The sequence below is a fragment of the Drosophila ficusphila genome, unplaced genomic scaffold, assembly GCF_018152265.1.
Source record: "Drosophila ficusphila isolate 14025-0441.05 unplaced genomic scaffold, ASM1815226v1 contig_286, whole genome shotgun sequence".
NCBI lineage: Eukaryota > Metazoa > Arthropoda > Insecta > Diptera > Drosophilidae > Drosophila > Drosophila ficusphila.
In genome coordinates this window covers 9,324,361-9,339,529 of record NW_025064189.1, presented here as the reverse complement: position 1 = coordinate 9,339,529, position 15,169 = coordinate 9,324,361, and the positions used below count along the sequence as shown (strand labels likewise).

At 42.4% G+C, this 15,169-nt stretch overlaps 1 protein-coding gene across 6 annotated transcripts in view; it reads left to right on the top strand.

The window, feature by feature from the left end:
• LOC108099068 (cyclin-dependent kinase 14) overlaps positions 1–15,169 on the top strand; it is an 89,500-nt gene that overhangs the window by 61,703 nt on the left and 12,628 nt on the right. For 4 of the 6 annotated variants that reach the window (XM_017202346.1, XM_017202344.1, XM_017202343.1 and 1 more), the window contains exons 4-5: positions 2,879–3,070; positions 12,395–12,433. In XM_017202346.1, coding sequence (XP_017057835.1) covers positions 2,879–3,070; positions 12,395–12,433 — 231 coding nt within the window. The remainder of the gene's footprint in view (positions 1–2,878; positions 3,071–12,394; positions 12,434–15,169) is intronic. The other 2 variants (XM_017202347.2, XM_043207744.1) reach the window with 1 other exon arrangement.

Here is a 15,169-nt window from a genome sequence, read left to right as displayed (position 1 = left end):
CCACACAGTAAAAAAATAGAATGACGGTAATCAAATTGAAACAAAGCTCCAAAGGTTTAGGTTTATTGTTGAGAGTTTCGTTACTCCTTCTTGTTTTTACCACATTTTTGCATGTGTAAACTTCCTTTATCCTGCTCATAGTACAAAAACTTATCGCATAAAATTCCAGGAAACGGCCAGCCTTAACCATTTGATTACCCATTGGCTCGTCATAATCATCGGACGTTTGCCCCGATCCGGTTTTTATGGCTATCTAAGGTTGCCAATCCCTTGCCAGCTCAACACTTTCTCAGTTTTGGAAGTTTTCGGGGCTTTTTGGGTTTTAGTACCCGTTAAGTCCTTCGGGAAAGGAGTGCAAACGAATTCCTTGTGCCCGAGGCGTAATAGGTTTCGATTCGCCCCCGCTTTCCAACCATATATCTCCCGTCGTCCTGACATGTTCCTCCGCTCCATCTCCAGATCCTTGCAAATTTATTGCATTTACTCGATGAAGTTTTCCGCACTTTTTCCTCGTTCTGCTGGCCTTTTCCTTTTGTGGTTTTGCCTTGATTTAATTTGGCCGCTGCTGTTGTCTCTATCTCCGTCTCTATCCTTCGGGTTCGTTATGTCTCTTTCTTCTGGGTTCCCTGCAATTTGCGGACTTTGTCCAATTGGCTTTTCTGGTGTCCTGCCGAAGTCCGAGCTCCGTGTTCTCGCCTTGTCCTGTCACTCATGCGTCAGCGGAATTTGTTTGGGTGTTGGCGTTTTAAATCGCCAGGCTTCCCTAAAGCGAAGAGAACTTTTAAAGTATTCCGATTTTCCTGGCAGAGCTGCCAAAAGTTGCCCGCCACATAATGCTTATTTCCCATTTTGGCTACGCGATCCAACCGAAATGTGTGTGGCTCTCAAATTGGGGGAAGAACATAACCGGAGTTGATGTAATGCTGTGTGGCATCTCTGGTTTTGCGGTCGGATTGCATAATGTGCATACAGCCAGGGCCAAAATAGTAGCACCGAATATGAACTTCAACACAAATTAAGGTTATCGATTTCAAAGAACTTGAACGGAAGATAACTTTTGCAGCCAAGCTATTATATTAAATTATAAGCAGCGTAAATTCGTAGTTCTAATATTCGAAACTCAGCTGTAAGTTCGCCCGCCTGTCAAAAAATCAGCCAACTCCCTTTTGGCTTGTACTTTATGCTGAACATATTTTATTGATTACATTCCCAGCTCCAGCTTCTCCCAACTCCAGCCACTTTCCGGCGTGTTTTGGCACAACTTTATGGGATTTCTTTCCCCAGACTGCTGAGATATGATTTTGGGGCATTTCGCATTGCATTTTGGACACCAGACCCACTCCTCCGTCGACTTTGCAAATAAATTGCTTATTTGTAGCGACGATTTGCGGTAATTTGTGATTTGTGGTGGGTGACATCATTCTTCTGGACGAGGGTGGAACTTATGTTTCGGTCTCCCTTGGGTTGCATATTTGCCCTTGCTATTAATTAAACATATTTGATGCCCTGAATCGCAGCTTAAGACTCTCCATAATGTATTTTGTCTGCTGCCAGATGATGAACATTAGTGGGAGCACAAGAAATGGCCAAAATTCAGAAGAATTTGATTAGAAACCCGAGCTTTTTCTGCTGCTCATTCTTTGGCTTCTGCCTGCTCACTCCGCTTGATTAGAATTTATTGACTTTTTCCAGGGAAATCCTCTGGATTTCCTCTCCATCTCCCTTCTGGCGACTTGCCACGCCCACTTGTATGCATATCGTTAGCAAATTGCAGGCTCACCAGGACCCCCGAAAAAAGGATTTGCATGTGAGTCGCGGCGGTAAGCTGATATCCAACCAATTTCCGTTTGACTCGCTTCGCGTGTTCCTCTTTTTTTTCTTTTTTTTTCGACGGGATACTACGGACCAGGTAAACTTGGCCAACATGGCCCTGCTGGTTTCGCCTTTTGTGTTTCCGTTTTGGAAATTGGAAGGCGCAGCGAGCTCTCTCCAGCACCGCCTCTCCAGTGTCCTTCGTGATTTTACCCGTTTTGTGTCCTTTTTTCGGCGCTGCCATATAAATTTGTACAAAAGCTTAGGCAATTTTTTCGCCTTTTGTTTGCCGTGGCCTCCCCGTCGTCGAATCATTTGCATATTCGGCACATTCAAAGTACCCACGATATTTGCCTGAACACCCTCTAAAAACCCCTGACCATTCTCTACCCTCATTCTCCTCTTTATGAGCTGTGACTATCAATGGTTTGGCTTAAACCCCGTTTAAAGGGAACGCAAATTAGTAGAAGGAGTGGGAATATCATAATTTCCCATCAAATTACTTAAATGGTATAAGGGAAATATCGTTATTCATATTTTTTTTACGAGGAAGTTGCATTCGCTTAAGTTTCTTTTGTGAATCTACCTATTCTTTTACTAAACGTGCACCCAAGGCATCCACTGTGGAAAGTTAATTTAGAAAATTTGTCGTTTGGGTTTTAAGTTGATTGGAAGAAAATGTAAACATTTGCCGGAGAATGTCAGATTCAGGGCAAGGAGTCAGGACCACAATCCTGTGGCTTCACAGCCACAAAACCGCAAAGAGCTTGGCATATTGACCCGAAAAAAGGGAGGCTGTCCGATAGGCGTTGATTGGCATCCCGAGAACCGACCCCCCAACCACTTCACCTCTTCATACTTGGCTGTCAAGGCTAATGGCCTGAAGGGGGAAAAGCTGAAAAGTGAAGTTGGGAGGGTCCGAAACTGAAGTGGCTTGCCTGCCACTCCAGCGTTTATGGATATTGACATCTCAATGGCCTGTAATTTAATTAGGGCACCGCTTCCCGGGAGAGAACCTGGAGAGAGCTCGAACTAAACTGCGGCTTCCTTTGTTCCTGTCTTGCAGCAATCTCCCGCGAAGACGGCGAGGACTCGACGCACCACCATCACCACCACCACCACCACCGCGGCGGACACGGCGGGCACCACAACCACGGTAACAAAGTTCCATACAACGGCTACAATTCGGAGGAATACTTGGACCGCCTCGAACCGAATGGCAATATACCCGCTGACAAGACAAATTGCAGATATGGAGGTGAGTTATGCAAACTAAATATTATATATTATGCTTGCTTAGATAATGTAATATAAAATTACCTACTAACAATATGCAGTTTCTGTACAATAAGTCTAGTTTGTTTTTTCAGTAAGGGCATTCGTCTATTAGCTGTAAGAAACTTGCCAAAACTGAAGCCTCGAATGGCCTCATTCTAAGGCTTTGCCTAATTTATCGCCCGCTTGTGTAATAATCTCTCATTTAAGCTGCCCTCCTCCACCGAAACTAATTTAATGATAAGATGCCAGGCCTCAACCTCCGATTCCGCCCAGACTGACTGGCAATAATTTATGCCTCCATCTTGTGTGAGCGGCGTGTCTAATTATGGAAGCGAGTTCCATTTTCTCGGCTTTTCCTAATTCCCTTGGTGCAACGGGCGAATTCCCTAACATATTTCCCTTGACAGAGAAAAAATTAATACAAAAAGTATTCGCTGTATTTAATGTTATAAAGAAGCTCTACAAAATGTGGCTGAATTTTTCTCTGTGCACCGCAGCCTCTTTGCAATTTATCAAATTTTTGTCTCATTTAGCTAATGCAAACAAGTTCTTTCTGTTCCATTTCGCCTTTCGCCTTGCAGCTTATCTGAGCAAAAACTTCCGCGATAAGCGTGGCGCCCTGTCATCATTTTCCTTGCGACTGTTTTTCTCATAATTGTAAATTGCAATTTTATGCAAACAATGGCAGTTTTTCCTGGGTGCGGAGGGAAACGGCGAGGTGGCCGAGACCCGTTGACATTGCCGATAAGCCCGTGAATGTAATGGCTTCATTTGTTGCTCGTACTTGAAGCTGTTGCTCCTTGTTATTGTCCTTGTAAGCGGGCCACTCAACTCGAACCCGAACTCCAATGTACTCCCCCTTAATGCCGCCTTGTGTACTCGTGTATATCCATTGTCTTACCGATGTCTAGGCTCTAGGCCTTTCGGAATCGGGCCATAAAACAACGGAAATGGAAATATTAACAAGCAACTGCACAGCAACAAGGGAATTATTCATAACCAAATGGAAATTGTGCATGCTCCATATATCTTTCCCGGGCTTTAAACCCATTATTGTCTCGCAGCCATGGAGGAGCACTTACCACTCTCCGACTTTCCTCCAAGTAGCGTCGTCTGACATTGAATTCCATTGGTGTGCAAACTATTCCTATGAAAGGGAAATGCATTTTGTGTTTACAATATGTCACGACACGAATTCTTTTAGTTTCAAGGTTTTTACTAAGTTTGCAAATAATTCTATCAGCATTTAAAGTGGGATGCTGTGTAAAGTAGAAGCGTGACTGTCAATACTTATTAGGTATTTTGTTCTAGCCCTTTAAAGTTAAACAAGTTCAAGTCGGGAGATGTCCAAACATTTTGTCGTAATTCACAGAACTATCGATGCAAACTTTTTAATTCCCTTATCTATCGGAATCAATTCTGCAAAAGTTTTTTTTTGAGCCACCCTCGACCCACGCAATCATAAAGTTATATAACGCACAATAAATTACAGAGTTGTGAAAGCCAGCAGAGAAAATTCAACACAGTTAGCACAGCACAACCCCGCTGCCCCCGCAATTTCCCAGCCCCTTCCCCCACCTTTCCCATCAGCAAAAAGCAATTTCAGTTTTTCATGCTGTTCCCGTTTTTGTTGTTGTTTTGATTACATGATTTATAAGTTATCTTCAGCAAAACAACAACGCTGTTTGCCATTAGAGAAGGGGAAGCGGAGGATATGAACAATTTATGCTCGGCGCTTTCGCAAAAGATTATTGTTTATATGCGCAAATTATGCGAACATAGCTGTGTAAAATTGCGAAAAACATATTGGCCACAAGGACTCGCATAAAACTTTTTAAAACCACCCCGATAAAGATGGCAAAGCGTGTTTTACAATTATGCGTGAAGCATAAATTCGAGGAATGAATTTAATTTGCAGGGGAACAAGGCCTGAAAGACATTGAATTCGGCGATAAAGTGTGCTAAGGTTTTTCTCTGGGCTTCCCTTAAAGCCAGGTCATTCCACCTGTAAGCTACTTTTATAGGGTGAAAGAAGAAGGTCCTTGTATAAACTCTACTCAACTTGCGCATAAATCCTTTTAACGCTTTATTTGGCTTCTGACGCGTTTCTTTTTTTCCTTTTTTTTGCCATCCTTTCTTGTTTGAGCTTTTGTTTATTTTTATTTTGTACTTTGACTCGCAGGATCCTGTGCGTTTGTTTGTTTTTAATGCCGCTTCCTTGGGTCCTCTTCCTGCTCCCTTTTTAGCCACCCTTTTCACTGTCTGTGATTTAAATTTATTGGCAAAATACTTAAAGTAAATCTTTTTGTTTCACTTTGTTTTGTGAACGTGTCTTGTGGGGGTGGTGTTTCTCCTTTTTTTTTAACAACCCTTTGACAATTTTCGGCGTGCTTTTTATACCTTCCACGTCTATTAAGGCGCTTTCCTGCGGTTCATTTTAAAATTCTAACTGGCAGCCGCAACCGGAATCTCTGCACAGAATTCACCCGACGCCTTGCGGTTTCGGCAGCGTCTTTCTTGTGGCTTCCAGAAGGCCACCCCACTACCCACCACCACCCACTCACCCCTTTTGGGGTCACCACCCCTTCCTCGCTGTCAGAATCGTTGCAGTTTATTAACGTCGCCTTCGCTGACTTGTTTTTTCCGCCGCATTTGGAAACCATTCTGTGTTTTAATGATTTAGTTTTTTTTTGGGTGGAAAATTCTTTGCTTTTCCTTTGGTCTCTCCTTTTTGTTTGATGTCATTCTGCGTGAGACAATTTTTTGGTGGTTTTCGGTCGTTTTTTGGCTGGGCTAATGAAGCGACTTATGCAATGACATGGAAAATTTGCGGTCCGCATATTTCTCTCCGTTTGATTTTCTCTTCCCTTTTTTCGAGTGTTTTTCCGGCAACTACACCGCATTTGCATGACGTCTGAAGCTGGAAAAGCTGGAAAAAATGGGGTAACTCGAAGGGAGTGTGAGCTTATCAAAAGGCCAAAGGCTTTTTTAAGCTTTGATAAATGAAAAGTTTGCTAATTGGCTTGTTTAAAAGAGATGCCACAGTGGGTAACTGTGGCAAATGCACACAAATAACAACTCTTTCACTCGCAAACTCAATTCATTAGGAGAGGGGTGTCAACATGGTTTCTATGATTAAATTTGGGATGAACATAAATATGATAAGGAAATAAAAATAGTTATTCATGAATTATGTATACTTTTTTTTCCTAGCTTGGCACTCTTAAATGTTGCTCATGTTTCTTTTTAGCGCACACCCCTTCACTAATGCAATCAATTTTCTTTGAAACTTTGTCTGCCCAACTAAGCAAAGTGAAAGCTTTATAATAATCCAAACCCGAGCCACTCCCCTCCAACTTTCGGCTCACCACTGGCAATTTTTCCATTGTCCTTCTCCTTCGTAAAAAAACCCCGCTTCCCGTTTTCCGTTTGTATGACGAAAAAGAAAATTGTCCAGAAAATGTCTTTTGACAATTCGCCGCTCCATGCATACTAAGCTCATTATGGCCAACTTGAGGCACAGTGGACATCCTTTTTCCCCCCGCCCCGCCTTTATTACTCCTTAACCGACGGGCGGGTCCTGAAAATGTGCTGGGAAACTTTTTAATAGTGGAGCCCGGCCATGAGCATCGCCCCCGTGGTTTGATGAGCGCTTCTATTTTATTGCATCTCGCTGCGGCCAACAATGCCCATGGGCAGTGCCACGCCCCCAAGTCCAAGGAGGACCAAGAAAGTGGCACAATATTAAAATTCTCGCTTGTCATTATAAATTCCTTGGCAGACACCGCTCGATATAATAAAAATAATAATGGGCCAGCGAACAACAAAAAATGGACAGGACAGCCTTAAAAGGTTTTACTTCTTCCACTTGTTAATAGCCTTGATAGAAGGAGGATAATACGAATATTGTATCTCTGAATGGGATCACGAGAAGTAGGATAACTTGAGGGCATTTTGGTTGCAATCAGCGCACATTTCGACTGACAGCTGAAGGATCCACAGCGTCATCGAAGGACCTCGGGTCTCGAACCCCGAAACCCGAGCCCCAAAAACGGAATTAGATTCATATTATGACAAAGTGGTTGGCTGGCGGGGGAGGGATGCTCTGGGGGTCGCCCTTTGCCTTCGGTGGTGGCAATTGTAACTAAAGGCTGTCCTGTCTGCGTGTGCCAACTGATATCCTTGAAACACATTCAGGAGGCAAAGGTGTGCGTGAATTATAAGCAACTTGCAAATGTGGTTGTCCACACAGACCCGCCTACAAAGCTGGCATTGCCATACATTTGGGTATTGGGCCGCTGGGAAAAGCCGGCCGACACTCCACTTCTATTTTCCAGCAGTGAGAGAAAATTATGGAGCAATAGAAACTTGAAAATATATCTTAAATAGATAGTGTACAATGGATTAAACTCTTAAGCAAATTAAGGAACAATTGTTAAAATAATTCTTTAATTAGTTTCAATTTAGTTCAATAAAATAATATAATTATAATGATCTTCCAACATTTATAAAGCATTTAATTATTTCAAAAATATTAGAAATATATAAAAAATTAAATGCCTAAGAAATACTTTCTTCTTCCCAGCAGTATTCTATTGTATGTTCAGATTTCTAATAACTCCACTTGATAACAAATTCTGTCAGTATATCCTGCTGGTCTTTGGGCTTAGCCATTCCCCTCCTTTTGCTCCTGGCTCGTCATATGCGTGTCCTGGCCTCCGGAACAGATAACGTCCGTTATGTGTGTTGGCTGTGACAGCCTTGGGGCATCGCCAAGCCCCAGACCAAACCGAAACCCCAACCGAATCCCAATCCCGTAGTCATATAGTCACGGGTATAGCCATCGCCATCGCCGGGCCTTATCCCCACTGGTTTACCTATGGCCTACGCATTTCATTTGGTCAGCCGGCGTTTCCGTTTCCTTCCTGCCACGCAGACTACTTCAAATTTTGATTGTCATTTGCGAGAGTGACTGTGTGCGTGTGCGTGTGCGTGTGCGTGCGTTTGTGTCTGTGTGAGAGGCCTTCGGAATGAAATTGCTGCAAATTATTCCCATTACGTTTTTGGAGAGCTGCATTTCAAGTTGATTGTCGTTTACATTTCGCAGAGCAAAGACCAAGGGAAAGGGGGTTGCGGGTTGGGCTTCAGGGGTTTTCAGGGGATATAGGCATCCACTGGGAATGATTGAGTTTTGGAGTAGCAATAGCCTTTGCACAAATTGCGGCCAGAGTTCCCTGATTCCTGCACTAACGTATTAATCAAACGTCGATTACTTTAGCATTAAATGTGTGGTTTCATTTGCATATTTTATCGGATGAGCCTGGATTCAAACGCCGCATGTTTGGTTTAATTAATAGAAATGTATCTGTTGGTATAGATATTCTATGTGTGTTTAATATATATCCTAAAGGGTATTTAGTGGTCCCCCTCCTATTCACTTTCCTGCATCAATCAGTGCCACTTCAATCCTGAGGGCTCTCGCCAACCAAAAGCGATGCCTATTTACTGACCAAACATCTCTTTTGAATTCGCCCGCTTTGTGGGCTAAAATTGTCTACGTGTGTCCTTTGTGGAATCCTCAGTCCCGATTCGCTCAATAGCTCGGTGTGCTATTGCCCGGCGATCCTGCTCCATTTTTGCTATTTTCCTGAGCGATTCGCAGCGGCAAACAATGCGGCGTTTCCATACATGACGGGACTTCAACATGGGGCATTGTGCACTTGCGTATACTCGTATATTCTCCACCGCTTTTTTTGTTTTTGGTCTGCACGGAATGACAAACAACGGATGATATATTGCAGTGGCAGCTCCGCGACCACGCCCCCCGCCTTTTGTTTGCAGTTGCCGCAAATCAGTGGCCAATAACTGGGATGGAATCCGGTGGTAAGGCTATGTACCCGTACGAGTATATGCCTCGGAGGCTTGTTTATCGAGCAAACCTTTTGAAGTTAATTAAAACGAAAGCCAGCCAGCGATTTCAATTACTCAAGCAGCAGCTCCTCGTGGTCCTTAATTTTTTACGACCAGCAGTAAAAATATTATTGATAAATCTTTATCTCCCATGGCAAACAGAAAGGAGGAATCCGTTTTATTGCTTATTAATATTTGCTCCGCCAAAGAGAAGCTGCAACTGCAAGTAAATTGGATTCCTGTTGCTGCCTCGCAACTTTTCACCTTTCCCCAAACTGCGATGAAAAAAGAGTGTGGCTGGAGAATCGCATTAGAAATCAATTCATTTCACTTCCATTGTGCAATTTCCGATACGTCTTAGGAGTCTGGGCAGAAATGGCCGGTAAATAGACGACAAATTGAGGTTGTAAATCTCCTCTGATGGAGCATTTGTGACAAATCAATTCGATGGGGGGCTTGGTCAAGGCGAAGTTGGCTGGAATTAATCTGGCTTACAGGGGGCAATAGATTGGCTGGGTTGTTTAATTTAAAAGTGGCTAGTCGGTAATTTTTCTCGGTTCCTCCTTCGGCTGGCTGCAAGACCGCAGAATATTTTCAAGGGGGAGAACCCCGTCTCCCATGAACAATGTTGCATAATATCCAGCGTTTAGTGTGAAATTTTCCCACTTCCACTTCCCTTTTTTCCCCGTTGCGGCACTTCTTTTGAAATTGCGCACATAAACTAATTCCGCATGCATGAAATGACTTTCATAGAAAAATGGCAAAATTGCAGTGTGTGCGCAGTGGCCTAGCCCAGAATATCCTGGTCTCTCCTGTCTCCTATTAAGGCACTTGAAGAAAATCTTATAAAGATCTTGAATAGCTATCAGATTTTCAAGATGAATTCTCAGTGCTTATCATTTTAAAATCTTCTAAGAATGGTTCAATGTTCTATAAGTTTCTTATATTACTTATATTTCATTACAAATCATTTGCAATGGTTTTTTCTCCAAGTGCAACTGTCCAGAGTTGCCACCATACCGCAGGAGAGGACGCGTCGACATCCGTTAGGGTTAAGTTGCAAGTCGCTGCTGCCGCTTGTGCAGCTTTCACAGCTTTCACCGCTTTTGCCGCCCCGCTAATTGTGTCACAATGATGAGCATAATTTGCAGCGCTCTCGCACGCTTTTGCTTTTAAACAGGACAAAGGGAAGGCAGGAAATTAAGCATACGCCATGTGTGCCATGCCGCTAATTTTCCGTTAGTAATTTCATTTCATGCCGACACTGCCAACGCCACTCAACCCTTTTAGAATGGAAACCACTCGCTTTTAATTACCATCAACGTCAGTTTTGCGTGGCATTTTGGGTGCCTTCAGATTTTTCCCCAGCCAATTTAAATGTGTGAGTTTGTAGGAGAAAGGGTTGTCTTGCTGAGACAAATATGCCGTCATATGTTTTCCGTCCACCCCCGAAAACTCATGACATGATGAGTGATGAGCCGCCAATTGTTTTCTGTTTTTGTTTGCGAATTACAAACAAATGTCTAAGAGTTGAAGACGAATAAGCTGAAGACTCCTTCCGAGGCAACGAAAGTAAACATTTTGACATGACAGGCGGCATATCGGGGATATAGCATATAGAGATGGTAGCGTGATGTGGACTTCGACCCAAACAATAGTAGTTACTATGAAAAACAAGAGAAGTTAATTTAGTAAAACTTATACTCTCGAAGGGATCTTGATTAAAACATAGAGGAATTATGTTACGTTCGTGAAAGTTTAATTTCGCACCACTAGCTTTCATATTCCCTATAAACGCTTAGCGATTTCCCATTTCCTTGTTTGCAGAGCGGAAAATGCTCCCCCTTCCCCTTGAGGGAAAACGGAGTAAAGTAATTTGTATGTAATTTGTTAAGTAATACATACAGTTCAGTGTGTGTTTGTCTGGCTGTCTCGCCAGGATGTGGCGTGTGGAAAAGTGCGGAGAATAGGAAAAGAGGAAAAGTTCGAACGAGGAAGGATTTGTTCTCCTTAATTACGAAACATCAAAGTGGTCGATGTCTGTTGCTGAAGTCTTGAGCCTTTTGTGAGGGATTTCGCCCACTGATGTGGCAATCCCTCAGTCGAAAAATGGTTTCAAGTGTTGAATCTGGCGCACTCCTAACCATTCCGCACTAATAGAGTTACTAAACGCGGGTGTGGGTAATTAATTCAAGAGTAGCAAAAAAAAAAAAAGGGACTCCCAGTGTCAGCAATTAATAATTTGCCACGTTTTGAAAATTGTTTGTACGTGTCCGTTGGCCGTTCTTGGTTTTCCCTCGCCTCCGCTTAATTGGAAACGCTTTCGCACCCGAAATCGATTGTTTTCCGATCGGGTTTGAGTAATTAAACACACCATCGAGTGACAACTCGATCTTCGAAAGTCCTTGGGCAACCAGACACAAATGCCCTTGCTAATCCACACGCACAAATCAATTTGCTGATACTTCGCTATTTTTCTGCACTTATCCTCCGCAATAAATAAGAGTGTAATTGGAAGTGATGAACGCCAGGGACAGGAGCTCAAGTCCCAGACACGCGCTCACGCCCGAAAAACTAGAACAAGTCCCATAAGAAAACCGAAATCTCTAATCAAATGTCGATTCCTTATTCAAAGAAAACGAATCGAAAACACGCGAGGAAAGTTATCCGGCGAAAGGAGAGTGCGAAAAGCGAAATAAATACTTATAAGAGTTGCACAGAGAGAAAAGGATTTAAAAGTACTTTATCCTTAAATAATAATATAGTTTATGGTATAGATTATAATTTAGTTAAACCATTTTAACAACTTATAGAATAAGAATAACCATACTTCAGTCATCACTTTATTTACCTGAGTAGTTGTTCGTTATTTTCCACAGTGCATGCACCGGGAATAGAGTAAATCTTTTAACGACTTTTATGTGCTTCCCCGCTCACTTTGCTTGTATTGTTGGCTTCTGTTGTCCTGCTCTCCTGACCATGTCCAATGCGCTTGTGTATAAGCCATTAAATGTGCTTGCCTTTCGCTGGCTTGGCTTTTCCTGTTTTCGGCCAATTATTACGCGCGATTTATGCTTTTATTTGTCAACAAAGTTCAGAGGGCAAAAAACGCTCGTAAACATCGTAACCCCACACACTTAATTGATTGTAAATCATAAAATCCGAACCATATTTTGATAAACTCCGTGACCGAGTGGATTTTCCTTGGGCAAAAACAGAGCTTAACTGGCTTGCGCCATAAATTAATTTTTGAATGCACTTTTAACCGCCTTTTCCTCCCGTACTTTAATGCTTGTTTCCGTAGTTATAGTTTGCACTTTTGCTACTTGCTTCAATGAAACACTTTTTAATTTAATACTCTCCCCCCGTTTCTTTCTATTTTGTTTATTTTTAGCACAAGAGTCTGCGAAAAATGATAATAACAAACCACAAGGTAAAACGCTTTTATTATTCCCCCCTCTAAATCTGTTACTTTGAATATTCTTATTTGCACAGCATGTCCTGACTCGGTTTTACCCTTTTTCCCTCCTTCAAACCGGAAATATCCCAGACTTTTAATAGTTTTCTTCGGACAGCAGTTTAAATTGCCATATTTTATGCGGCAAAGCTTTTGAGAATGTCATTAAAATAGATGTCAAGCAGTCGGTTGTTGTGCTCGCAGGATCGCATCCTTTTGTCAATAAAAGTTGGGCGGGGGAAAGGACGATTGCAGGCGACAGCCAAAAGTAATGACAAAACGCAGCGGGTCACCATTGTCATATTGAGACATTTGCACAAGCCCATTGGCTTAGCGAGGATTCAAGGATGCCATGATTCAAGGATTCAAGGATGCAGTCTGCGCCCGAAAAAGGTTGTCATCCCCGTAATTGAATTCTGGCCGACTATAAATCTTGCATACTAAACAAGGGGGTGGCCATTAAAATATGAAGTTTCCCAAGGACTAAATGGTTATTTCGGTCGCAGATTCGCTTCAAGAACTGTTGAGCAATTTATTGACAACTTTGGCTTTATTCCATTATGCTCTTCTTGATCTAAATTCAGGCTTACTGCGTATCAATTTGATTTCCCTTTACCTAACGTTTCTAACTCGGTTTATGGGAATGAATTTTGAAAGAGATAAGGCAATATTTGTGCAAGGCATACATTGCACATCCTTTGCCCTCCTAAATCTCCATCATGGATGTAGATTTTAATCGAAACTCGAATTGGGATCGCAAGCCTTTGAGTCTAGCAACAATTTAATTTCACTTTAATCAGGCATTTCATGATTCGGGGGCTTCGAAAATGGAAAACAAACATTTCAGGATGCAACATTGCATATCCAACCCCAAAAGCTCCCCCATTTTGGGTAGATTTTTGTCTTTCCGCCGCCTCTTGGTCTTCGTTCTCAGTATTGTAATTGAATTCTACAACAACACAATAAATTTAGGCACTAAACGGGAAGAGCATGGCCAAAAGGGGGTTTTGGGGGGCATAGAGCGATGCCAAAACGTGCAGACAGTTGGTGGAAGGGGCCGAGAAAAAAGGATGAGTTCGATGCCGAGCTGCAGTAAAAAGAGAAAATTTAATTTCTTGCTTGAATAATAAATCACAAACATAAACAGCGAGTGTGGAGTGGGAAAAATCGGGGGCTGCTGAGATGTCGCCAGATAAAACGCCATAGACACATCCTTTTTTGGGGGAAAATATCGGGAGAAACAATTTTAGACTCCTTTATTTTTGGGCAATTTTAAATTCGTTGTCGATGGCCGACCAGGGTTGCCATTGCTCTTATCAAAATGCCATTTCCCGGCCAAGGCAACCATGTAAATTCGGGAAAAGTCCCGAAAAACTGGGAATGGGAAACGGAAGTGGGCGAAAAGCAAAGCGGAAGTGTCGAGTTTCGAGTGTCGCTTTATTAAATTTTTACGCAAATGCTCGACACGCGCATATGAATAATAATATATATACAGTATACAGTCACACATGGTCATAAAAAAAAGAATAATACTTGAAGGCTCGCCCGATCCCTTCCCAATTTCCCCCGTGCCCCATCCTTATGCAAATGAAAAGTAAAAACTTTTATGCGCACATTTTTTATGGCTTTCCACGGCACACTACTGCTTTTCCGGGGCGTGGCCGCCGGCTGACCCACTCAGCATTATGCAACAAGCCGCTGTGATTCCGCTATTTTTTATGACGCTCATGCAGCCTCCAGACAGGCCCCAAAAGACATAAATATTGTTGCAAAGCCAAAAACAAATAGTAAACAGAAATTACAATAATATGCAATAATGCAAAAGGACAACAGCGGATGGGGCCGCAGACTAAGAGCACACATACCGAACAAATATGGGGCACTCGAAACATTTCTGTGGCACTAATGTTATTAAAATTCAAGTAGAATAGCTAGGAAAATATTTATTACTTCAAAAGAAATGAAATCCTAGATAAAACAACTATTAGTTCTTGTGTTCCTTTCTGTTTCTTCAACTCTTTCTGAAGAATAATAAATATATAGGTAGTTAACGGTGGTATCTGTATTATGTTATTTTAGACTGCTTATATATTTTCATTGTTTTTATTCAAGTGTAGTGTTCAGAGGAATGGGAAGAGCTCACCGCTCCCCTGGCACACTCACTTTGTATTTGTCCCATGTGTGCGTGGCTTTAAGTCAGCGGGAGGACGTGACATCCTTGCATAGCATTTGCATAACTATATCAACAAGAGACCCTGGTCGAAGGACGAGTTGTGGAGTGGGGAAGGGGGAGGGGGGCAGATATACCAGACATCAGCGACAGCCTCAGTGGACATCTGCTTTCCCCTTCCCCTCTCCTTTCCCTTGAAACCCCCAGAATCCCCAGTGCTATTTTTATCTTTTTTTTGCAAGTGCTCTCCTTGATGCGCTTGCATAATTTTCATTGTTTTCATTTTACAAGCGAATTTCCCTCAACTTATCTTCTTTCATTTTAGTTCCTCCGCTTTTTTTGGCGACAGCTTCCTGTACTGATTTCGTTTGCATTTCAAGATTTTCGCGTCACAGATTTTTCACATTTATATATGTACTTTTCTTTTTTTTTCTTGTGGCAAGATATGTGTAAGGGAAATGCAATAAAACTTTATACGGAGGCGTTGGACGGGGGAAACATAATATAGGGGAAGGCATCCAGCGAGGGCGATAAAAGAGTTG